Below are 26,245 nucleotides of genomic sequence, written 5' to 3'. Positions count from 1 at the left end.
GCGCGAAGGCAGCACCAGATTCAGTCGCCATCCGTGTAGGTGACAACAAACTGTCAGTAGGAGACGGTTGAAGGCTAATCCTGCCACTAGACATGAGGAGTGGAGGAGCCGGAGACTGACCCGAAGGCTAGGCAACACAGGGAACTGGTACCCTGGCTCCTTGATCTGGGGAGTCCAGAGAAGCATCAAGTTCCAAATGAGGAAGTGTAAATGGTAGAACCGGCGTTGATAGACGCCGCGTTGGAGACCTATCGCAGCCCGAGGAGTCGGGGGGGAGCAACCACCAAGGGAAGCGGAATCGACACCGGTACCGACATCGAGCGACGCCGCATCTAAGTCGCCTGGACGTCGACGACCTCCACAGAGGACACGACCGGGACGCCGACCGACGTCGATCCCAGTGCAACCTGCCTGGAGGAAGCACGAGGTGCCGGGGCCGGCGTCGAGCCTGGTGTAGTACCTGGCGTCGACCCTGGCGTCGCCTCAGACGTCGGCGCAGGAAGCCGCACAGGGCTATGCGCGGACAGATGGGGAGAGCTGTGACCTGGGTCCTGGCTCGTTGGCGTTGCATCTGCTTCGGAATCGGAGTCGACGCACACAGTCGGTGCCGGGGAAACGTCCGCAGACGAGGACCTGGCATGAGTGCCTGCTACCTTTGTGGGACCCAAAGGCGCACCAGGGAGAGTGGGCGACTCAAAACAAGCCTGTAGTGCCTTTGAATAAGCCTCCATTTGGGCACATGTTGCCGCAACACCCGGAAAGGGTGGATACGGAGGCGGAGGCTGCCGTGCGCCCGTACCCGGCACAGTGCGAGAGGAATGGGCGGCAGTGGCACGGACATTGGAGGAAGATCTCCGTAAGCAATGCCTGTGCTTACGCTTACCTGTTGTCACATGGCGGTCGCGGGAGCGACCTCAGGAATGAGTCTGATCTAGAGAAGAAGAGCGGCGACGGGAGGGAGCCGGACCGGACATCCGTGCGGCCAGCAATTTCATGTGACGTTCCCTCAAGGACTCAAGGTTTCATCCTCCGACAGGCATCATAGTCCTTGGAGTTGTGGTGCACGCCGAGGCACCACATACAGATGAGGTGCGGGTCAGTGCCAGACATCTGACGCGCACAGGCTTCACAAGCCTTAAAGCCGGAAGGCATTGCACACTGTTCCCACAACACCTGAGGGTGTTGAGAAGGCCCAAAAACCAGGCCAAGGAACTGCTGGTTTTCCAGGATCCATGCTTGGACGTTGTAAAGAAGAAAACTGACATCAGCGCGCCGGGAGGGGCATATATGGCTCCACTGACGTCATGTCTGTGGACGACGTCAGGGAGGAGCCGGACGGCGCCTGCGCGCAGAGGTGCTGCTGCAAAAGATTTTCCAGATCCAGTCTGACGCCTGGGGATAGTCTAAGTTAAGGAATCTGCGGCTAGACGTCTCTATCAGATTATTCATTCACTCACAAATCTCCAAGCAAACCAACCAGCAGAGGAGAGGAGATAATTTATATTCCACATGCTTTGTAAAACAACAGACTCTCCTCCACTGAGTCCATTACCTATATATGCCTCATGCAAAGTTTTGTGCTATGTATCTTTACATGCTAAAGCAAGGAAATAATGTAATGCAGTCACACTTCTTGATACCATGTTAAATGTCTAGAAATTATTAATCAATATACATGTCGAAAACTAACTGAATAGCCTGTCCACTGTCCTTCACTGGTAAATTTGAGTAGATTAACAGCCCAAGATTAAGCAGCGAAAAGGCAAGAATGAAGATATTTCCTTTTGCATATCTGCCATCGAGGAGCATGGAGAATGAAGCTGAACAAAGTGTTCTGTCAAAACTGTGCTCAAGTGTAGTCATGGATGCAACTTCACAACACAAGTGCATGAATATTCCTTTGTTTTAGCACTAAATAAATGTGTACAACACCACAAATAACAAATCCGGATATTAACTGTGTTAGAAATGGGGATCTCTAGTTGGCAGAGGTAGGTACCTTTGTCCAAATAGGGATCCTTGCTTCTAGTCAGGGTAAGGGGGATACACTGCTAAAATACCCCTGCTCGCCCCCTTGGTAACTTGGCACGAGCAGACAGGCTAATCTCGGAGGCAGTGTGTTAAGCATTTGTGAACAGATACAGTAATACAGTGAAAACACTACAAATGTACACCACAACAGTTAAGAAGAATAAGTAATCTTTATCTAAACCAAAACAAGACCAAATGACAAAAGTCTACAATACAGTATCAAAAATATCCTTAGAAATGGGTTATTCACTCAAATCAAGCTTCTAGCAACAAATAACTCCACCTGGAGTCATTACGACGTCGTGACAAATGAAAATCCCAAAGAACGGCGCCGACGCGAGGTGTGCGGTGTCGGGCCTGGACTCAAGCATACCCACAAATAACAGTACCTTGGAATTGATGAAAGCAAAGACTGTGCACAGCGTCGGGGAGGTGATGCTTTGTTCTCTGAAGGCAGACAGTGTCTGTACCCAGCCAAAACCTGTTTTATCTTCACTGGCGCAGCTTCCTGGCAGTAGGTGGAGACAGCATTGTTGTAGGCAGACCAGGCCCATTCAGGTGAAAAGGAAATCTCCTCCCCTTACTCAAAATGCAGCCCAGGTCTATCCACCACTGCCCTGACTCAGACTTCTGGAGCCACGGCCCCTCTTCAGCCCCTGTCATCCAAAAGCCAGACATGCAATACACAAACCTAGCAGAGGCACACTGCATGGTTAGGCAAGAAAATACCTACTTTCTATAAGTGATATTTTCAAACACAGATTGTAAAAATCACCCTCACTAAAAGATGCACTTTAACATTCTGAGTTCTGGCATACTAAATTGTACTTTTCAATCTTGTTCCCAGGGTCAATTATGTTCATAAGATGTTATAAACAAACTCCCCATTCTGTCCTATGGGAACAGATCGCCTTGCAATAGTGAAACATGAAATTGGCAGTATTTCAATATCAGGATATGCCACCCACATCAAGGCATGTCCTACCTTTCACATACAATACACCCTGCCCAGAGGGGTACCTTGGGCCTACCATAGGGGTGACTATTATGTAGAAAAGGGAAGGTTTAGGGACTGGCAAGTGTGTGTTCTTGCCAAGTCGATATGGCAGTCCCAAAATGCACACAGGCTCTGAAATGGCAGGCCTGAGTCACATTTTACAAGCTGCTTCTGTGGGTGGCACAACCAGTGCTGCAAGCCCACCAGCAGCATTTGATTTACAGGCCCTGGGCACACACAGTGCACTGTACTAGGGTTTGACAACTAAATCAAATAAGCCAATCATGGAATCACTAATCCATAACACAATTTATAAAAGGGAGCACTTGCACTTTGGCACTGAACAGCAGTGGCAAAATGCCCAAAGCATCTAGACCAGCAAAAATGGAGTCCAACACACAGCAAAACACAGGAGGTAAAGGTAAAAAAAAAAACGGAAGGGAGACCCACGCCAATGGTGCCAGGTCTAACACACTGCATAGCATTAGAATGGGCAAGCAAAGCCAGGCCAAGCAGGGGAGTAACACAGGCCCCCGCATCTCCAGTGGTGCAGGGGGGCCCAGCTGCAGGGGGCCCCCTCAGCACATTACTCGGCCCCCTCCGTGTACATTGCAGGGGGGCCCCTTAAACTTTTGTTACGCCCCCGAATGGAAATCTTCCGTTCCCCGCCTAACATACCTATGAATCTTGGTGATTGGTACAACTAAGGGGGAGGAGGCAAGACTTTGGTAGTTGAAAAGGAAGAAAGGCGGGGAACGGAAGATTTCCATTCGGGGGAATGTTTGGTTTGGCGGGAAGGCGAGTAGACACAGGTATGTGTGTGTATGAATAAGGAGTCTTGTTAACAGTGAGGAATGGGGAACAATTTAATGGGCCTTTATGCAAATTGAGAACGAAGAATATAGAGGATGTGTATTGTTAGGGTGAGGTTTCTCGAGTGTACTGTTAGCGAGAAGTGATGCAATGCAGAGGGAAAACGTGGCTCACGGTATCTGTTTAAAAAACAAAAAAAACTAGTTAAAATTGTTGACTTGTTGTTAGTTTGCTTGTATCAGGGTCCGATTACACATTGTAATGGTGTTGTTTTTATAATCTGTAGTGAACTCCTGAAGAAGGGCGACGAAAAAGCCCGAAATGCATTGAGTAACATCGCTGAGGCTGTTTGATGTAGACAACGTACTATAGAAAGAGGCCTGGATTGGCACATCTACAGTATTTGAAACTTTTTTTTTTTTTAACACATCCACGTCTCCTGTGTGACCGATTGAATCAGGACTGAACAATTATGGAATCATTGATTAACCCACAATAAATATGATCTTTTGGACTTGAAAAACTTGAGATATTTTTGAGAGCCCAAAGGGAATTACGCTGTGTGTCCAATACAGGGGCGAGATGCCGCTCCAACCATGTGTTTATGTTCTTAAATGAGTGGTAGTAGGCAAACCACAATATATCTGGACTGCATGCAAAAAATAGCAATAATCAAGGAACTTTGACACAACGTCGGAAGAAACTGGTGTGCATTTCGTCACTCTTGGTTTAATACAGTGTTAGATATGCCAACACTTCCTGTTATAGTGGGGAAACATGGCTCATTGGTCCGACATGTAGAATTATTATTATTATTTATTATTATTTTTTTTTAAAGAGTCTAGCATTGATAGGAGTGCTCAGCGTTGGGAGTAGGCAGTAAACTACGCTCCGCAGGCAGAGTTTGCGGATTTTTGCCCACTCTGCGCTCTGCTTGGAGCGTGGAGTTTGACAAGACCTCTGCCAACCGCCACAGAGAGCGAGCAACAACGAGTGGTACACTGCTTCCTGGTGAGATTTCTCAAGGAGTGCAGTCGCGCCAGGTCGCTACCCCTGGCGTTGAGAAAGTTGCAGTTCGAGTAGAAAATGTACTCGTGCAGAAAAAAGAAGCAGCGTCTTCCGACGCGCTGCATGGTTCAGTTCATACTGATTTTACAGCGCGGAACAAGCTTCAAGCACTAACAAGCATTGGCATAGCCAATAGGTCTCGCCTTTGGGACCTTATAAGTGTTTAGTTATCCAGCACAATATCGTTTGTGCAACAACATCAACTGTTGCATGGCTAAACACTTATAAGGTCCCAAATGCGAGACCTATTGGCTATGCCAATGCTTGTTTCAGATGCAGGCAACATCACTGGCATATGAGACAATATTTTAGAGCAGGCAAGTGGAAGACTTTTTTAAAATAATCAGGAGAATCTATTATATTCCACACTGACATATTGAAGCAGAGGCAATCTGCCCGAATCAGGGCTACTGGTATGTGTGAGACAAGCAGCATTTCATTTTTTGCAGTTTAATACAAAAGCAGAGTTCTAAACTCTGGCAAACAAAAACATAAAACTCTGTTTTTGTTTGCACTTTGTAAAACTACCAAAAATAAAAAGTCGAGACCTGTCACATGCTGTAATGTCCCCCTTCAAGAAATTAATGACAAAGTGTTAGCCTTTGAGATCTTGAGGTAATTCTTGGAGGGGGAGATTGAAGCTTGCGTGACAGGCATCAACATTTTATTTTTGGCAGTTTTACAAAACTCCGAATCGGGTTTCTCATGCAGGAATCGGGAGGCGTGAAACTAGCCCTAAAACAGGTAGTCTCCCGCTTGAATCGGGAGGGTTGAGATCATGGGGTATGACAAGAAAATGGTGTAAGCGAAGGTCATACACCTATCAGACTCTATAAGACTGCAATTTAAGTAAGCATATTTTTCATTCTGCTAAAAAATACATATCCTTTGGTAGCAGTACCTTTCAGAAGTTTCAGAAGTTACATGTTTTTATCTGCAAAAAGTAATGGACGATGTGTTTCGAGTATTTGGAAAAATCTGCATTGTCTCAGTTTCTAGTGCATCTTTCATAAATCAATTGTTACCTGTCTGGCAGCTGTGAGAGTACCATCCACATCAAAGAGACAAGACGCTACGATCAGCTGCCATTCCAGGGACTATGGAGATCAGCTGCTGCAGAGAATTCTTTACAACTGGAAACTGATGAATGGCATAACTCAACTAGAATTGAACAGTCAGCTGAGCAGACACCTCCCCGGCGGTTTGGTGGGGACTATAGTTCTACAACCCACTATGAATACAATACAAAATGGCATTAGTATGGGAGCGAACTACAAATCCCGAAAGCTGAAGAAAAACGTCTCCCCTGGTATCAAAAGCGTGTCAGTCAGTAGCAGGGAAAGACCAGTCCCGGAAGTATAAACATAAAAGTAGGACATACGTTGCAGGGGCGAAAGTTGAGATTGGTTATAGACAGACGAAAAAATAGAGATTCATTTTATCATTAAAATTGGAAAAGAGCTGAAGTTTTCGCCTATTTTCAAATATAAATCCTAAGTAAGAATCAATCTCTGCAGTGTCCTCTGACATTATTTGATATGATTTCTTGATCTTTCGGTAAGTATGTGCGTTAACAGCGGTATCACCAGTCGCATAACACATCAGCTTGAACTAGGATATGAATGTTCCAGCAAACTTGGCAGTTGCATATCACTGATACTACTATCTCCATCTCTTCTGTGATGAACTGACCATATATACTATTTCAAGATGGCCACCTAGCCATTTGAAGTTGCATAGCGATTCCCAGCGCCACATTTCAAACTAAGGAAAACATTGTCCATAATGGTAGTTTTACCACAAAAATAACTCCATATGATGATGTCTTTTTGGTATTAAGTCTTATTGAACCAGCAAGGTATACGTGGGAAGGAATATGCTACTTACCAGTATGCATCTGTTCTTGGCATGTAGAGCTGCAGATCTATACACTGTGCATAGATCGCCATCTGGTGTTGGGCCCAGATGTTTGCAGTTTGTTTTTGTTCTTGGACAGTCTTTGGAAGTCACGAGTTCGGTGACTCCTCCTTCGGTCCGTACTGCGCATGGGCTTCGGCTCCATCCTCCGATTGTTTTTCGCCAGCAGGGAAAAGATGGAGCGTAGTGATAATAATAAAGAAACCCATGTGTGTTGTATCTAAATAAGATAGACTGGAACGGATAGAGGTAGCCGGGGAGGCGGGTGGGCGTGTATAGATCTGCAGCTCTACATGCCAAGAACAGATGCATACTGGTAAGTAGCATATTCCGTTCGAGGCATATGAGCTGCAGATTATACACTGTGCATAGATTATATAGCAGTACCCAACCCTAGCGGCGACCACCGGTATCCGTTGCAGTGGTTTGAAACAGTGTCTTTAGTACAGCCTGTCCCACACTAGCTTGTTGTTTGGAGTGCACGTCTACACAGTAATGTTTTGTGAAGGTGTGCGGTGTTGACCATGTGGCTGCTTTGCAGATGTCATCTAAGGGTATGTTCCCTAGAAAAGCCATAGAAGCCCCTATCTTTCTTGTAGAGTGGGCTTTAGGTGGAACAGATAATGTTCTTTTTGCTTTGTGATAGCAAATTTGTATACACTTTACAATCCACCTAGCTATCCCTGATTTTGAGATGGGGTTGCCTTTATGCGGTGGAGAGAAGGAGACAAACAACTGTTTAGTCTTTCTGAAAGGTTGCATTCTTTGTATGTAGTACAGTAAGGCCCTTTTAACACGAAGTGTATGTAGATCCCTTTCCGCAACAGATTGAGGTTGCGAGAAAAAAAACGGTAATTCCACCGATTGATTAAGATGGAAGGGGGAAATGACCTTGGGCAGAAATTTTGTGATGTATCTGTAAAAAGGGTTCTTGTATAGTGAACGCTTGTATCTCGCTAACCCTTCTAAGGGAAGTGATAGCTACGAGGAAAGCCGTTTTCCAAGTCAGGAACTGTAGCTCACATTTATGCATTGGTTCGAAAGGGGGACCCATTAGCCTTGTAAGAACTACGTTTAGATTCCACACAGGTGAGGGTGGTGCCCTGGGCGGAATTACTCTTTTAAGGCCTTCCATGAAGGCTTTAATAGCAGGCACTCTGAAAAGTGATAAATGCTGTCTGTTTTGCTGGTAAGCAGCAATTGCTGCTAGGTGTAGACGGATGGATGAATACGCCAGGTTACACCTTTGAAGATGGAGCAGATAGCATATGATGTGCTGTATGGATACATCTAAAGGGTTGATTGTATTGTTACGGCAGTAAACAACAATTCTCTTCCACTTTGCGGCATAGAATGCTCGAGTGGTAGGACATCTGGCTTCCTTGATAATGTTTATGCAATCAGGGGGAAGGTTAAGGTATCCAAATTCTAAGATTTCAGGAGCCAGATCGCAAGGTTGAGCTGAGCTGGGTCCGGGTGCCTGATTTCTCCATGGTTCTGGGTTAGGAGGCATGGGGACAGGTGCAGTTAGTGATGTGGCACCACCGAGAGCTGTAGTAGTGTGGTGTACCACGGCTGCCTGGACCATGTTGGAGCTACCAGAATGAGTGTGAGGGAGTGCTGTTGTAGCTTCCTTACCACTAATGGAATTAGCGGGAGAGGTGGAAAGGCGTATGCAAATTTGCCTGACCAGTTCATCCATATCGCATTGCCTTTGGACAATGGGTGTGGGTATCTGGCGGCGAAGCTTGGGCATTTTTTGTTTTCGTGGGTCGCGAAGAGGTCTATCTGAGGATGCCCCCACTTGTGAAAGAATGGGTGAAGAACTTGTGGATGCAGTTCCCATTCGTGCATTTGCTGCGTTTGTCTGCTGAGCAGATCTGCCATTGTATACCTGGGACGTGTTGTGCCAGGAGAAAGATTTTTTGTGGGATTGCCCATCTCCATATACTATGTGCTAAGCGAGAGAGCTGGGGAGAGTGTGTCCCCCCCCTGTTTTTGAATATAATACATTGCAGTCATATTGTCTGTGCGAATGAGGACTGCCTTGGCTGAGATTTGTTTCTGAAACGATTTCAGGGCTAGAAAGATCGCCAATAACTCCAGATGGTTGATGTGGAGTAACCTCTGTTGTGGCGTCCATACACCTTGTACTGTGAGGTGTAATAGGTGCGCTCCCCAGCCGGAGAGCGATGCGTCTGTTAGAATCACCTGAGGAACCGGGTCCAGGAACGGTCGCCCTTTGGAAAGGTTTGTGGTGTTCCACCACTGCAGAGAGCGATGGGTGCGACCGTCCACCAACACCAGATCCGTCAGCTGTCCCTGGGCCTGGTTCCACTGGCGTGCTAGGCACTCTTGGAGTGGACGCATGTGAAGTCTTGCATGAGGCACTATGAAGATGCAAGATGCCATCATCCCTATTAGTTTTATGAACACTCTTGCTGGGAGAGAGTGCTGAAGGAGGAATCTTTGGCGCAAGGCTTGTATGCTTGCGATTCTGGCTGAGTTGGGATAGGCTATGGCTTTTGAGGTGTTGATAGTGGCACCGAGGTATTGGTTTGTGTGAGACGGTATCAAGTGGGACTTTTGGTGGTTCACCGTGAAGCCTAGCTGGTGGAGTAGTTGGATGGTAGTGTTTGTATGCTGCACACACTGGTGGTAGGACGCGGCTTTTATGAGCCAGTCGTCCAGGTAGGGGAAGACGTGAATGTTTTGTCTTCTGAGGTGTGCCGCCACTACTGCCAGGCATTTGGTAAACACCCGTGGTGCGGTTGTGACCCCGAAGGGGAGAACCTTGAACTGATAATGTTGGCCGTCCACCACAAATCTGAGGTACTTTCTGTGAGCAGGGTGTATTGGAATATGAAAGTATGCGTCTTTCAAATCCAGTGTAGTGAGAAAGTCGTCCTGACCGAGGAGTGGGAGAACTTGTTGGTGAGTTACCATGTGAAAATTGTCTGAATGGATATATGCATTTAGAGGCCGGAGGTCTAGAATGGGCCGTAGGGTCTCGTCTTTCTTTGGTATCAGAAAATACAGAGAGTAGACCCCTAAATTTTGCTGATTGATGGGGACCTGCTCTATAGCTTGTTTTTGCAGGAGGGAGAGTACCTCTTGTTTCAGAAGTGTGGTATGTTCTTGTGACATCGCACGTTGTCTGGGTGGAATATTTGGGGGGGGGGGGGTAGAAGTTAGTTCGAGACAGTACCCTGACCGAATAATTTGGGTCACCCATTTGTCTGATGTTATGGTCTCCCAGGTTTGAAGGAAGTCTTATAGTCTGCCCCCGACCGGAGTGGAATGGTCTGGGGGGAGCGGGGGAACGTCATTGTGTGGGCGGTGTGGCAGAACGGGCGGTGTTGGTTTTGCCCCTGCCTTTATTATTGTTTCCTCGATATACACCTCTTTGATAGCCCTTTGTGAAGGTATTCTGAGGAGGGGACTTATAGGACGTGGAGGCGTTATCGGAAGAGTAACCTCTGCCAGAGCCTCGAAAGGAGGAACTGCGAAAGGAGCGTCTAGGGGTGTGTGATTGTAGTGCTCCCATAGACTTCGCCGTATCTGTATCCTTCTTCATTTTTTCCAGGGCTTCGTCTACTTTTGGGCCAAATAAGTGTTGTTGGTCAAAAGGGTGGTTCAATATAGATGCTTGGACCTCTGGTTTAAAGCCTGAGATCCTGAGCCAGGCGTGGCGGCGAAGCAGAACACTGGTGTTTATAGCCCTGGAAGCTGTGTCTGCTGCGTCAAGTGCACATTTAATAGAGGTGTTGGTAATAATCTTTCCCTCTTGTATCAGTTCATGAGCCTTATTTTTATATTTCTCTGGGAGATGTTGCATGAAAGCCTCCAGCTCATCATAGTGCGCTCTGTCGTACCGCGCCAGCAGCGCCTGCGTGTTGGCGATGCGCCACATATTGGCAGCTTGCGAGGCAGTGCGTTTGCCTGATGCATGTAAGAGCTTGGACTCCTTATCGGGTAGTGGAGCCTCACCAGATGACGGAGAATTGGAGCGCTTCCTAGCTGTGGATACCACTAATGAGTCTAGGGGCGCAGGTCCTTTAATATAGGCAGGATCTGTGGGGGCTGCCTTGTATTTCTTTTCTATTCTGCGGTTTAAGACCCTAGCCCTGACGGGGTCTTTGAAAACCTCTGTCGCATGTTTGGTCACCCCTTTAAGCATGGGTAATATAGCGGTGGATTTATCTGCTATGTCAAACGTGTCAAGTAGGAAGTCTTCCTCAACTGGATCACTGTGTAACTCCACCCCATGATACTGTGCCGCCCGTTGTAAGAGGTGGTGGAACCCCAGGGAGTCCTCTGGTGGAGATGGCCTGGATGGATAAAGATCATCCTGAGGCACATCTGGGACATCTGGATTGTGATAATCCTCCCATGGGTCTGGTGTTCCCGGAGGAGTGGGGTCCTGCGGGGCATCTGTTGGATCATAGTATGGATCCCCTTGGTCATCAGGGTCTGGAGACGAGGTTGGAGAGCGATGAGGCAAGGGCGGAGAAGGTGGGGGCAGAGATGGAGGGAGTGGAGGAGGTGGTGGGGAGGGTACTCTCAATGGGGATGTGGCAGTGTCCTTCCATTTTGGCAGTGGAGGAGGAGTTGGCTTGTCTAAATGTCTTTTCTTGGAAGACAAGTTAAATGTCCAGTCTTTGGATCCTTCGTTAAAGTCGTTTGAAGAGGATCTGGCGTGAAAAGCTCCTCCGGCACCGATTCCTCTATCGGTGCCGATGTTTTCGGAACCGACGGCTTCGTTGGTTTATCCGCGCCATGCTTTCTTGGGGCCTCCGATTTTTTGTTCGGCGCCGAGGCAGGCTTCGACACGGAAGCGTCGGTGCCGAGGGATTTATGTTTGGTCGGCACCGAGAGGCCAGGTTTCGACACCGATGGCTTCGGAACGGAGCTTGGTGCTGTTTTCTTCGGTGCCGAAGGGTGTTTTTCGGCGCCGCTAGGAGGCTGGCTCGAGCCCGAGCCGCCAGGAGACTTGTGATGCTTTTTCACCGGGCCCGAAGGGTGGGGTGAAGGAAGCGGTATGCTTGGTTTTCCCTAGGCCCGGAGGCGAAGGGGTAACCGGAGTCTCTTTCAGTATGGGTGCAAGAGTGGGAGGGGGTAGAGTACTCACGACCCTCTGCGCCGGTGTGATCTCCTCCACGTCGGAGTCGTCGGCCTCGGAAGCGCTGACGACATCGTCCTCCTGTTCGGTGTGCTGCTGTCCCGAAGCTCCGGTGTCAGGTGGAGCCGAGGTCGATGAATGCGCCATGGTGCGTCAAGCTCGTCGATCCCGAATAGTCTTTTTCGATCGAAAAGACTTGCAGGCGGGGCAGTCTCGGGCCTCGTGTTCGGGAGAGAGGCAGAGTTTGCACACCTGATGGAGATCGGTGTGGGGAAATTTAGACGCACATTTTGGGCACTTCTTGAGGGGAGTCCTTTCCATCGGCCGAGACCGGAGTCGAGATAGGCCCGAAGGCCGCTGCCGATGCCTGGAATCGAGGAAGTGCCGAAGAGAGAGATGAAGAAGCCGATTTCGTCTGAAGAATCTCGATGGACGAGGATTTTTCGTCGAAGGTCGAACTGGAAAGGTTCGAAGCCGGAGCACGAAGTATCACATCCGAGCCCGATGGCGGAAAAAAACAATCTGAGGATGGAGCCGAAGCCCATGCGCAGTACGGACCGAAGGAGGAGTCACTGAACTTGTGACTTCCAAAGACTGTCCAAGAACAAAAACAAACTGCAAACATCCGGGCCCAACACCAGATGGCGATCTATGCACAGTGTATAATCTGCAGCTCATATGCCTCGAACACACTGTTCTTACTTAATATTGCACTGTACATAGAGAAGCTGATCCTGTTTGCAAATGGCGCGCAGAGAGACTACTGTTAGTACTGTACCAATCACACCACGGTCACTGACTCTTTACATGGAGGAACCAGGAGCGGGAGAAAGTGTCACAAGAGCAGATAGATGCACAGAAGGAGAGACATTATTAAATGAACAGGTAAAACCCTAAAACTAAATGAAGGCGCTAATAATTACACATTGGCCTTTGACCTCTCCAGACGAACGTGTGCGCATCTCTGCGAGTTTTAGAGTCGCTTTTCAATAACGAGTGAATGTAGTTGCAAGAGTCCGCAATATGACTCTTGAGAGTGCAATATGTGAGCCTTTGCAAACCATTACAGGTTAATGTGCCTACGTTGTCTTTCTGCAAGCACCAAGACTGTTTACAAATTGGTTAAACTCCCTGTACGAAGAACATGGATAACATGAAGTATATAAGGGCTGTAATGCAATATCTGCGGCAATGAGCGCGAGTCATGGTAGGTGTTTGAACAAGCAAACGCAGAACTCTTGTTTAAAAAAATAAATAATTATGAGCGATATCAAATTAGCATAGTTGATGAAATCACAGAAAGTGACCCCGCACGATGGCTTACATTAATGACAACGCAAGCATTGACATGGAGGGAAGTGATAACATGGCACGCAAGCGTTTAAGGAAACAAAATTAACAAAATAAATCGTGCTCTGCCTGCTTTACAAGCGAGTGGTGCTGTCTTATCAGGGAAAAGTGTATGCCGAAATCTAAGCTACGGCAAGCCTTTCCCAGGCATGTACGGTGTAGATCTAGCACTTACTGAACAAGCATTGGCCGTAAAAGTAATGAAATGAAAGCCGTGAAATGAAATAAAAAATAAAAACAAGCATTGGCATAGCCAATAGGTCTTGCTTTTGGGACCTTAGAAGTATTTAGTTATGCAGCACAATATCCTTTGTGCAACAACATCAACTGTTGCAAGGCTAAGCACTTATAAGGTCCCAAAGGCGAGACCTATTGGCTATGCCAATGCTTGTTTGTACAGCAGAGTGGTCCAGCAGCAATCTGCTGCTGTTGGGCCTTTAACATTTTTGTTTTGTTTTATTAAATGAGATATGGAGGTGGGTGACAAAGTGATGGGTAGGGTAGTGGAGAGAGCGGAGACGAGATTGGTATTCCCACTGTATACTGTTTTTGCTGAGATGCCAACTGTTGGTGTTTTGAGGGAGCAGATAGGATTTCCAGATGGTGCTCAGTAGGAGTGCTGGCTCCACATTTGTGGCAGCTGCTGACGCGAGCCAGGCAGAACTAAAGAAAGGTGCGCTTCCAGTATTATTAAAGTTAAAGCGGTGTTATAAGAGACATTTTGTGAACCAAGCCACACAGAACAAAAGCAAGGTGCGTGGCGATAATAAAGTTAAAGCGCAGCATTGCGTGCTGCCAAAAATTTCATTTTATTTAAATAAAGGTGGAGTTGGGCGCGCCGCACAAATGAGACCAAAAGCCCTGCCGTCATGTTAAAAATGAAGCACGGTGTGCCGCGATGTTCAAATAAAACCGATTGGTTTAATCCAGGCACTCTTACTGAGCAGTACACGCTAAGGAGGAAGCGTGTAGCTGTCGTCAGATACCGGTTGTTGCTATTGGGTGGAAGTGGATAAGATTTCCGGCTGGTGCTTATCGGGAGTTCTGGCTCCAAGTTTGTGGCTACTGCTATAAGGGGCCTCTTCTGACGAGAGCTGTGCAGAACCAAAGAAAGGTGTGTGGACGCCGTTATTAAAGATTAAGAGCGGCATGGCATGCTGCCAAAAATAAAACAGATTGTTTTAATCCAGGCACTCTCACTAAGCAGCGTATGCTAAGGAGGAAGTGTGTAGCTGTTGTCCTGCTGCTATAAGCAGCATCTCCTGATGCGAGCTGTGCAGAATCAAAGAAAGGCGTTGCCACTATTATTGAAGTTAAAGCAGTGCTGCAAGTCGCATCCCTTGACGTGACACATGCAGAACAAAAAGGCACACGGCTCCAATTATTAAAGTGAAAGCATGTCAAGGTCTACTGCCCAAAAAAAAAAAAAGGATTGGCCGTGCGGCTGTACAAGTAACGCCGTGCGGCTGTGAAAGCGTAAGTCATTGCGATCACTCTGAAAGCGAAAGTGATCGCAATGACGCGCTAAAGCATGCTAGGGATGCGCGCGCATCAGCGCGCTTGCTTGCGCGCGTGACAGTAAGCTGGTGGCCGCTTTGGTAGCACTTTCAAAAGCAGCTACTAAATGTCTGCCAGACCAGCGCATGCGCTGGATCAGGCGAGACCTAAAAATGCGAGTGGTGACGCGAGTTGCGCGCATGCGACGGGAAAAAGTGCTGTGCACGTCGCGCGCGCTTGTGCGTGTAATAGCAAGCTGGTGGCCGGCCTGGGTAGCACTTTTAAACCACCTACTAAATTTCTCGCAAAAGCAGCGCATGCGCTGACTCTAGCGAAACCTAAAAATCAGTGTGAGCTGTGCCATGGACCGAAATTCCGCCGCTAGCAGATCTCCACGGAATCTTGCAGAGTTTTTAGATTACTCCGTGAGTTCCGCCTACACCCAATTCTGCTTATCTGTGGATTAGTATTAAAATTGCTCATAAGAACTGAAATCTGTTTCATTGACAAAGTATTCTTGGAAATAAGATCATCAAAAACTACCAAAGATAATCCAGGCCCCCCAACATGCATTATACATACTGCAAATAAACTAATGCCATCAAAGAACAGAAGGTTACAACTCCATGTCCTCAGGGTCAGTTCTGTGTTAGACGTTTGAAACCCGACAAACTCTCAAAACAATGAATTCAAGCAAAAATTACATTTGAGCAAAATGTTTGAAATGTCAGTTTTTGGCTGCTTGAAGAACATACCTCAAATCTCTCTACAGGATCCTCCTGTTCAGCTTGCTGTTCCCTCATAGTATGGTATTCTTTTTCATATTTCTTTAATTTTTTTAGACCAATCTGTAGATAAACAAACATCATAAATCACAAGGATTTGTATGAACATTACCACAGTTTGAAGAATAAAGAGGACTAATTGCTGTTAAGTTACTTTTATGAGAACAAATACTTACCAAACTTCGACAAAGGCTACTGCCAAAGCACTAGTAGTACTTGGCTAATAAAGTGTAATCAATTAGCACTTATACAGTGCCACTGCTATAATGTTGATCAACCTTCAGATAAACTTATCTGCATCATTACTTGATTACTTAACTTTTTCCATTTAGCATAATCCCATGCTGCTTTCAATTCCTTAAGAAAGATCTAGCAACTGTTTTGTACAGGGAAACTTAGGGTCACTTATATCCCTAAACCTTATTGAATAGCCGTATTTCAGAACAAATCAGCTTTGTCTGGATTCTTAGACTTGTTCCATACTGTCAAGAGGTATTAAGTAGCATTTTATTGTGAAAGAGTGCCATCTGGCTCCCATTTTCAAACACTTATAAATGGTTTCCTATTTTAGGATTTACAGTTCTTAGTGAAGAGCTAACTTGCTGCATACTGAAGAATGTGAGGTGAAGAAAGCTGTATTATTGTACTGGAGAAAATGAAAAGAATGTACAGACTTAAATTAGATGGTGAAGAAAGGTACCGAAATAGACCAATCACAGGTATCTTACTGAGCGAAAACCATAGAAAGAATGCAATTTATCAAATGTACATATAACTACAAATGGTTTGATGCATTTCCTAAGAAGTATTCCCTTAAGATAGCCAGGACAGCTTCTATACCCTTTGACTTGGTAGCAGATTCAGAATTCCTAAGAGCGTGGTGTCAATGCTCTGTAATAGGACAATATAGTAAATACTTCAATATTACACAAATTTGAGATGGCATTCAAGGGATATGTAAAATGATACATATCAACGAAGGCACTTCTGCAAAGCCTATGGGCTATACCAATAAATGTTTTAAAGTTCTCTCTAAGGAGCATACAAATGTAAATAGCTGCTTGGCTGCTCCCCCTCCTATTTCACTAATTTAGTAACCACATACATTCTGACAGGGACCAAGAGCTCTGTGAAATTCACATTAAAATCATTCACCTGTGCTTAAGGCAATGATTCCAACCGATCTATTAACCGAAAAAAAAAAAATATATATATATATATATTACCTACTGGCGGTCGCCAGTAGGTAGTTATAGTTAGGACCCTGTTTCCATAGGAAAACCGCAACATTCTATTTGGAATAACTTTGGCGCCGGTCGACGAATCCTCGCGAAATTTTCAAAATAGGTGGGGCGCTACGCTCCGCTCCTACCCTGAAAGTCTCGGGGGGATTCGTCAAGCGGGGGCTGAGAAAAAAGGGGGGTCCCAAAACGCGTTTTTCCCATGCATTTTTCCATAGGACCTTTAGACACAGCTACAGCCCGAACGGCTGAACAGAGTTACTTGAAATTTGGCAGAGAGGTAGTCCTCAGGTCAAGGAAGTGCCTTTTGTAGGTCTGGTGTAAATCTGTTCAGTAGTTCCTGAGAAAATAGCATTTAAATCAATATATATATCTGTGGCAGCTTACGGTGCGCTTACCGTGCGCTTACGCGTACGGTGACGTGCGCGATTCTGATTGGCTGTTAGATCTTAGTAAACATTTGAATCGGTCGAAACCAGGAAGCGGCGGCCGCCATTTTCTCTCTCGCACTCTGAGGGGGGGGGGGGGAAACAAAGGCAAAAAACATGTAAAGGGGCTGTTTAGACAGCTCCTAACCCCCTAGCCTTGTTGATGGTGTCCCCAAAGAACCCCCAAGCCCAAAAAGTAATTTTTTTTTCTCCGAAAAATCGCCGATTACGGTAAAAATATATATATATATTTTTTAAAAAATTAACCATACTCTCCCCATCCCATGTGCAAATTGTGCCTGAAGAGCACCCTTTGTGCATGGCATATGCTATTAACTGAAAATGTAAAACTTTTTTTTAAAAAAATCAACCATACTCTCCCCACCCCGTGTGCAAATGGTGCCCGAACGGCACCATTTGTGCATGGCATATATGTAATCAATGAAAATTTCAAAGTTTACCTTGCACAACGAAGCGCATAATATGCCCTCCATGTGCGCACGGTGCGTGAAGCGCATCGTGCGTACATGGCCCATCCAGCGTGACGTGGGCACGCGGTGTGCGTAGCGCACCGCGTGCCCACCGTGCGTGCACGGCACTAACTGCGTAAAGTGGGCGCGCGGTGCGCGAAGCACACCGCGTGCTCACTGTGCGCGAAGCGCACCGCGTGCTCACTGTGCGCGCACGGAACGAACTGCGTTAAGTGGGCGCGTACGCCACGAATGGCGTAAAGTAACTTAGCATTTAAAAAACCGTACAAATTCACTGAAAAAACCATAGGTTTCACACACGTTATAGTTAGGAATTAGCATTTAAAAAACCTTGCAAATTCACTGAAAAAACCATAGGTTTCACACATGTTATAGTTGGCGGAAATTTTACTGATAAAAAACCAATGAAATTCCCCCGTTAGTTACTGCAGGCAACTATAACTCACGCGACCGCAATCTTCTGCTGATGACATATGTGTCTTTATGAAAAAAAAATATTTGTAATATATGTATAGCTAAAAATGTATGGAAGAAGACATGGGCAAATAAGTGTCTAAATACAGTATTAGCATCAGCAGAGGATTGCGGTCGCGTGAGTTATAGTTGCCTGCACTAACTATAACGGGGGAATTTCATAGGTTTTTTATATTCACTGAAAAAACCATAGGTTTCACACATGTTATAGTTAGCTGGACATTTTACTGATAAAAAACCTATGAAATTCCCCCGTTATAGTTAGTGCAGGCAACTATAACTCACGCGACCGCAATCCTCTGCTGATGCTAATACTGTATTTAGACACTTATTTGCCCATGTCTTCTTCCATACATTTTTAGCTATACATATATTACAAATATTTTTTTTTCATAAAGACACATATGTCATCAGCAGAAGATTGCGGTCGCGTGAGTTATAGTTGCCTGCAGTAACTAACGGGGGAATTTCATTGGTTTTTTATCAGTAAAATTTCCGCTAACTATAACATGTGTGAAACCTATGGTTTTTTCAGTGAATTTGCAAGGTTTTTTAAATGCTAATTCCTAACTATAACGTGTGTGAAACCTATGGTTTTTTCAGTGAATTTGAACGGTTTTTTAAATGCTAAGTTACTTTACGCCATTCGTGGCGTGCGCGCCCACTTAACGCAGTTCGTTCTGTGCGCGCACGGTGCGCTTCGCGCACCGTGCGCGCACAGTGAGCACGCGGTGCGCTTCGCGCACCGCGCGCCCACTTTACGCAGTTAGTGCCATGCACGCACGGTGGGCACGCGGTGCGCTACGCGCACCGCGTGCCCACGTTACGCTAGATGGGCCATGTACTCACAATGCGCTTCGCGCACCGTGCGCACATGGAGGACATATGATGCACTTCGTTTTGAAAGGTAATATTTTAATTTTTCGTATATTTTATAAGCCATGCACAAATGGTGCCCTTCGGGCACCATTTGCACACGGGGTGGAGAGAGTGTGGATGATTTATTTTTTTAAATAATTTTTTACCGTACGCGTACGGTAAGCGTTATCGGCGAAATTACAAAAAAAATAAAAATTCCGTTTTTGGCCTTGGGGGATCTTTGGGGACTCCCTCAACATGCCTATGTGTGTGGGAGCTGTCTAAACAGCCCCTTTACATGTTTTTGGGCTTTAAATTTTAAAAATCACTCTCAGTGCGAGAGAGGAAATGGCGGCCACCGCTTCCTGGTTTCGGCCGATTCGAATGTTTACTAAGATCTAAGAGCCAATCAGAATCGCGCTCGCGCACGCCACCGTACGCGTACGGTAAGCGTACCGTAAGCGCACCGTAAGCTGGCTCAGATATATATATTGATTTAAAGGCTATTTTCTCAGAATCTACTGAACAGATTTACACCAAACCTACAAAAGGCACTTCCTTGACCTGAGGACTACCTCTCTGCCAAATTTCTAGTAATTCTGTTCAGCCGTTCGGGCTGTAGCCCTGTCTAAAGGTCCTATGAAAAAATGCATGGGAAAAACGCGTTTTGGGACCCCCCTTTTATCTCAGCCCCCGCTTGACGAATCCCCCCGAGACTTTCAGGGTAGGAGCGGAGCGGAGCGTAGCGCCCCACCTATTTTGAAAAATTCGCGAGGATTCGTCGACCGGTGCCAAAGTTATTCAAAATAGAATGTTGCGGATTTCCTATGGAAACGTGGTCCTAACTATAACTACCTACTGGCGACCGCCAGTAGGTAATATATATATATATATATATATATATATTATCTACTGGCGGTCGCCAGTAGATAGTTATAGTTAGGACCGTGTTTCCATAGGAAATCCACAACATTCTATTTGGAATAACTTTGGCGCCGATTGACGAATCCTCGCGAAATTCTCAAAATAGGTGGGGCGCTCCGCTCCTACCCTGAAAGTCTCGGGGGGATTCGTCAAGCGGGGGCTGAGAAAAAGGGGGGGTCCCAAAACGCGTTTTCCCCATGCATTTTTCCATAGGACCTTTAGTCCGAGCTACAGCCCGAACGGCTGAATAGAATTACTTGAAATTTGGTAGAGAGGTAGCCGTCAAGTCAGGGATGTGCCTTTTGAAGGTCTCGTGTAAATCTGTTCAGTATTTCCTGAGAAAATAGCATTTAAATCAATATATATATCTATAGGCGCGCTCCGAGCGCGTACCGTAAGCTTACCGTACGCGCACGCCGCCGTGCACGAGCGCGATTCTGATTGGTTGTTAGATCTCAGTAAACATTCGAATCGGTCGAAACCAGGAAGTGTCGGCCGCCATTTTGTCTCTCGCAGTCTGAGGGGGTGAAAAACAAAGGTGGAGAACGTGAAAAGGGGGCAGGGTGGACAGTTCCTGACCCCCTAGCCTTTGTCAGGGGGTCCCAGAAGGACCCCCAAGGGCAAAAATTAATTTTTATTTTTTTTCGAAAAATCGCCGAATGCGCGTAGCGTACGCGCACGGCGTAAACGGAGAAATTCCGCGAGAAAAAATTCCGCGACCTTCGCGTAACTATTCCGCGATTACGCGTACCATACGCGCACGGCAAAAAAAAAATTTCAAAAAGGAAAGCTTAAAAAAAAAAAAAAATTGTGAGGTAAGGTCGGCTCTTAAAAGAGCCGTTGGGTTAATACAGGGATGGAGGAAAGATAGAATGGGAATATTATGAGCGTCTACAAACGTGCTGGTCTATCTTATTGTTAATAAGGGAAACACTGGTCTCCCCAAAAACAATAAGACCACAACACGTTGTACACCTCATTGAAACCCTCCGTAATCGAGGGTTAATGTCCAGAGGAGCAGAAGAAGGTGATGCTCCCACCTCAGAGGAAGGGCTCAGCTGAGCTGCCGATGATGTACTCGGCTGAGCTTCTGAGGTTGGGCTCCGGTGACTTACTGAAGAGTTTTTCAGTATGTCGAGCAAAGGTCCTGGGATGTTTATCCCTAATGTGTCTCATCATAGAGTGATTTCCAAAGGAATACTTCTTCCTTGGATCTCCTCTAGATAAAACACGGTCACAAAGTGTGCAAGTGACGAATGGAGCATTGACCTTTTTCTGCCCCTCTGGAAAAGTAAAATACTCCCACACAAAATAATCCTTTTGTTTCCTCCTTCTCTGTCTGAAGATGGTGCTGCTAGGCTCACTCTCAGAAGAGGTCTGCTGCTCTGCCATTGTATCTCAATGTCAATTCAGCTCCTTCTCCTAGGGGATCTCAAGCAGTAATGAGGGGAATGGGTGTGGTGTGGGAAGTTTCTGGAACTGAAAGTAGTTTCAACCAATGAAAAGTGTTCTTTGTGGATCACATGACCTACCGTGCGCGCTCCGTAAGCTTACGGTACGCGCTCGTAAACAAGTACGCATGCGCAAACGTGACGCTTACGGAGCGCGTACGTAAAACGCACTTGCACATGCGCATTACACACCCCTGCGTAACCGCGACGTTGCTTCCGCGCAACGCGCATGCGTGTACGCGTACGTCACGTACGTATCACGTAAGCGCACTGTATTTATGACGTACGGAGCGCGTAGCGTCAGCTTACCGTACGCGCATCGTATCACGTAAGCGCACCGTACTTATGACGTACGGAGCGCGTAGCGTCAGCTTACCGTACGCGCACGGCAAAAAATGCATAAAAAAAAAAACAATTCAAGAGTTGTAGAAGATAATAACTGATGTACAACTGTATGTAAACATTAATTTTAACAAAATTAACCATTCCATAATGCAGGATATAGTACATATATTATTTTATATATAGGTTGGAAATTATTTTTTACCAAAAATCTCAACAAAAAAAATTTGCATTTAAAAAACCGTACAAATTCACAGAAAAAAACATAGGTTTCACACATGTTATAGTTAGCTGGACATTTCACTCGTAAAAAACCAATGAAATTCCCCCGTTATAGTTAGTGCAGGCAACTATAACTCACGCGACCGCAATCCTCTGTTGATGCTAATACTGTATCTTTAGCTATACATATATTACAAATATTTATTTTTCATAAAGACACACATTTCATCAGTGATGTAATATTTGACATCATCAGCAGAGGATTGCGGTCGCGTGAGTTATAGTTGCCTGCACTAACTATAACGGGGGAATTTAATTGTTTTTTTACGAGTGAAATGTCCAGCTAACTACAACGTGTGAAACCTATGGTTTTTTCAGTGAATATATATATATATATATATATATATATATATATATATCTACATATACACATACACACACACACACACACATCACCATGCAACAACCAGGATCTGTAAGATTTAAGTACCTGATGGATGGATGGGAGAGTGGCTTAAGAAGTAGGTATGAATTGGCACGGCTATTGGATGAGACTTATTGGCTCCATAAAGGTAACGTCTCAAGCGCACGAGTTCTTTTCAAATGGCCAAAACTATGTTGATCCTGCTGTCTGGTAAACTGCTTGGAGCACTCATCTCAACCTCCAGACCTTAAAAGAATTAATATAAATATTTGGTTTGGAATAATTTCCTACTGTATTACGACTGAATGCCAAGAGAGACCCAGGTTGAAAGTTGAGCTCCAGTAGGTCTCAGAACCACATAACCTTCTGGATGACAGGATTTTATTTCCCTTAAAGCCTGAAGAAGGGCAGCCACAAGTGGGAAAGCTCAGAGCGGAGGCAGTTTCTAACTAAGGAAAAAGGAAGAAGAAAATCTAACATTCATTTGGTACTTCTGGTGGGCACAATCGTTGTAGAAATTGCTCCTTTTATGAGTATGCTTCAAGCAGACTGCACGGAAAATTTTAACGCAGCAAAAGCTCTCCAGCAACACCACTTTGGCTATGAGGTTTCAAATGCAACTTCTCCTGAAGGATAGAACATCAAACTATATCAGGGACCAACCAGAACACTTGCATCTCCATTAAGGTATGGGGAGAGCAGGGTTGACTGCACATCAGTCACAACAGCACATAACATGTTTGGATATCTTGGGATCTTTTTATTCAAAGTACTGAATTAAAAGCAGGGTTGAGGGCAGTGAGGAATCTGCGGGACTATTATGTGTTAACCAGACATATCTTTTCATAAGGCAAGCAACTTTTTCTTCTGATGAATATATCTTCTCAAAGAATATACACCATATGAGTTCCATAGTGACGCCCACCTATGTAGTGGAACTAACCATTGGAGATAAACAGCAGTTTTAAGTAGCTGTCATTGTGTGCCTGAGATGTGAAACAGTAATGGTGTGAACATTTATGCAGGGATTACCATGCGGCCACCAAACTGATGTCAGGAACAATGACACCTATGGAGAGAGCCATATAAGCAGCCATGGCCCTAGTGGATTGGGCACAAACTGTGTCCAGATGTGAATTTTTTTCCAAGGGTTTACAGATCTTGATACAGAGGAAGACCTAACAAACATAATGCACTTGGTAACTGACTTACCTTTTTTGAATCTTGAAGATCTAACAGTACGTAGCAAAGCTAAGATCCAGTCTAAGTAGCATCTCTTCATGAGCAGGCTGAGGAGGAAGGTAGAAGGTTGGAAGGGCAGACAGACAGACCCATGGGAAAGTCAGATACTACCTTGTGTATTAAGGATGGGCAGGAACGAAGAACGGATAAGTACGAAGGACCACTTATCCAGGTAGAAAGCCAATCAAGGTGAGCTGAGGGGACCTCCAACAATACTAAATTCAGAGTAGAAAAAGCACTACTAGTGGTGCTGCAAACAGGAATTCATGGTAAAAAACACACATAATGGCAGACCGGACAGTCAAACAGATCTCAACTGTAGCCACTGCCAGACCCTGTTGTGCCAGCAGAAAAACTAATCACAGGCAGAAAGGTGCGATTTAAAAGACTAGGCCTTTCTCCTCAAACCGCTGAAAAAAGTATTTCAGTGATTATGTAGATGGCTGCAAAGAGGACATCCGTTAATTCATCAGGAAGGCAAAAAGACTTTAGCTGGCACCAGTCAATGTACATTAGTGCAGCATTTGAGGACTGGGATGGAGGACCTGACTATCCTGCTGCAAGAGCATATCCATCATATGCGGAAGAGGAAGATCTGGCCAAACGCAGAGTTCCAACATACTGGTTACCAAATCGCCTTTTCCATTCTAGGGTAATTAGCATCAGCTGTACTGTACTCCATGCACCTTCCGAAGGACAATAAAAAAAAGCAGAATGAGCAGCAAAGTTACAGCAGACTCAAGACTAGCTGATCCAGAAGGCATATCAAAAGGATCCATTCAGAGTGAAATGAATGATAAAAAACTGAGGACACTTTCTGTACTAGGTTGTAACAAACAGAACCACTTATGAAGACCACTAATCTATAGAAGGTCACCTCAATCAAATCAGGGTCTAATTCCCACTCAGTTTTCCAGAAAGAGGTGACAGAGCATCAGCTCTCATGTTGTGTGAACCTGAAAGGTGTGCAGCTACTGGGAAAGCACTAGCACTTAGAAACCTATAGCGCCATTCTGGGGCATCTGGTCGCCCTTGACCAGGACAAAGTAAAACTTTCACGCAGACCGCGATGGAGCCCTGCACCGATACACAAAGCAGGAGACCCCGGTCAAAATTTGACCTATGGACTTAGACATTTTTCTGGAGCTTTTTCTGCCGGGGTCCGTCTATGCTCTTCACCAGTTGGATTCTGTGAAGGTTTGCCGGCTTGACTTTCAAGGAGCTCCCTGTCAAACTCTGGAAGTTGGACCTCGAGCTCTACAGCAGGAAGAACCTAGAATCCGGGCCAGGTCGCAGTTGAAGATGGCCAGCTTGGCTATCGATGTTCAGTCAATCACCTTTTGGACCTTTTTCCCAAAGTTGCTTGAAACTTCTCCAAACTTCTGAAACTTCTTCCTGAAGTTCCATGCAGTGGACTCTTGGTGGTGATGATGCAGATGAACTCTGCTAACCTGTAGCTTGCAGGGAGTCCACTCTTTAATCCTTTAGAAGCAAGTATATCCACAGGGCTGTAGTTCCGGATAATGCAGCAGGCACAGTCAGTCAGAATGCAGGGCTTGATGGTGCAAATCAAGTATCCAGCCTGGCAAACTTTTGTCTATTAGTTTCAGGCAGCCGATCTGAGAGGCCCTGCACCTCTCACATATTTATTCAGTGTTCTATGCGGTCAAGCAGGAGAGAACTCTTGTTTAATGAGGTGCAGAGCAACACCACAGAGCTCGACCACTTCCTACAAAGTGCGGCATAATCTTCCCCTAGAAAGAACTATTCCTCCAAAAATCAACATGGCTGAATTCTCAGCAGAGCATGAGCACTAACTAAACCAACTCCAAGTATGGCTCATTTCCATAGCTCTCCACGCCCTAACATCTGCAGATTCCTTCCTTATGCCCCCTATCTGGCTGTGTCAGAGGGGATAGGGTAGGTGGACCTGCCTGTCCTATTCCTCCTTGGAAGCTTCATGTTTTACCCCCCTCCTCCATCTCTGGTATTCCTGTGTAGCAGAGCCCTCTCCAGCACATAGCCTCTCTGGGGATGAACTACTTATCACTTCATAAAAGCAGTCTGGCTAGTCCTGTTAACTCTGACCGATCAAGATAGACTGCAGGAAGGCTGAAGAACAAGTTACTTACCTTCGGTAACCATGTATCTGTAAGAAACATTAGTTAGTTAGATTCCTCACCTTAAAATATCCCCAGGCGTCAGGCTGGATCCGGGAAGATTTTTGTAGCAATACCCCTTGCGCGTCGCTAGGCGTAGTCTGCGGCTCCGCATCCGTCGTTGGCGTTGTGCGCCGGAATGACGTCGGAGTACTTAGACGCCGCCCTCGCACGCTGACGTCAGTTCTTGTACATAGCTTTCCGCGCCAGGAACGCAGAGCCATGCAAGAGACATACACTGGTGCCAAAAAATCTAGGGCCCTGAAAAGGATAGCCTTAACCCTAGATGTCAGTTCGCAGAACGGGGAGGATGGGTGGGTCGGTGAGGAATCTAACTAATGTTTCTTACAGATTCATCGTTACCGAAGGTAAGTAACTTGTTCATCTGAAAGAAACACGTTAGTTAGAT

The 26,245-nt window shown here is 45.8% G+C and overlaps 1 protein-coding gene across 2 annotated transcripts in view; it reads right to left on the bottom strand.

Moving 5' to 3' along the window:
* The window catches only part of RABGAP1 (RAB GTPase activating protein 1), a 1,076,978-nt gene that overhangs the window by 248,767 nt on the left and 801,966 nt on the right, over positions 1-26,245 (bottom strand). For both annotated transcript variants that reach the window (XM_085612417.1, XM_085612408.1), the window contains exon 21: positions 15,551-15,643. In XM_085612417.1, the coding sequence (XP_085468543.1) occupies positions 15,551-15,643 (93 nt within the window). The remainder of the gene's footprint in view (positions 1-15,550; positions 15,644-26,245) is intronic.

The sequence above is a fragment of the Triturus cristatus genome, chromosome 1_2 (genome assembly GCF_964204655.1).
Source record: "Triturus cristatus chromosome 1_2, aTriCri1.1, whole genome shotgun sequence".
Classification (NCBI taxonomy): Eukaryota; Metazoa; Chordata; class Amphibia; order Caudata; family Salamandridae; genus Triturus; species Triturus cristatus.
Note: the sequence above shows the minus strand (reverse complement) of the source record. Positions and strands in the feature narration are given on the sequence as shown.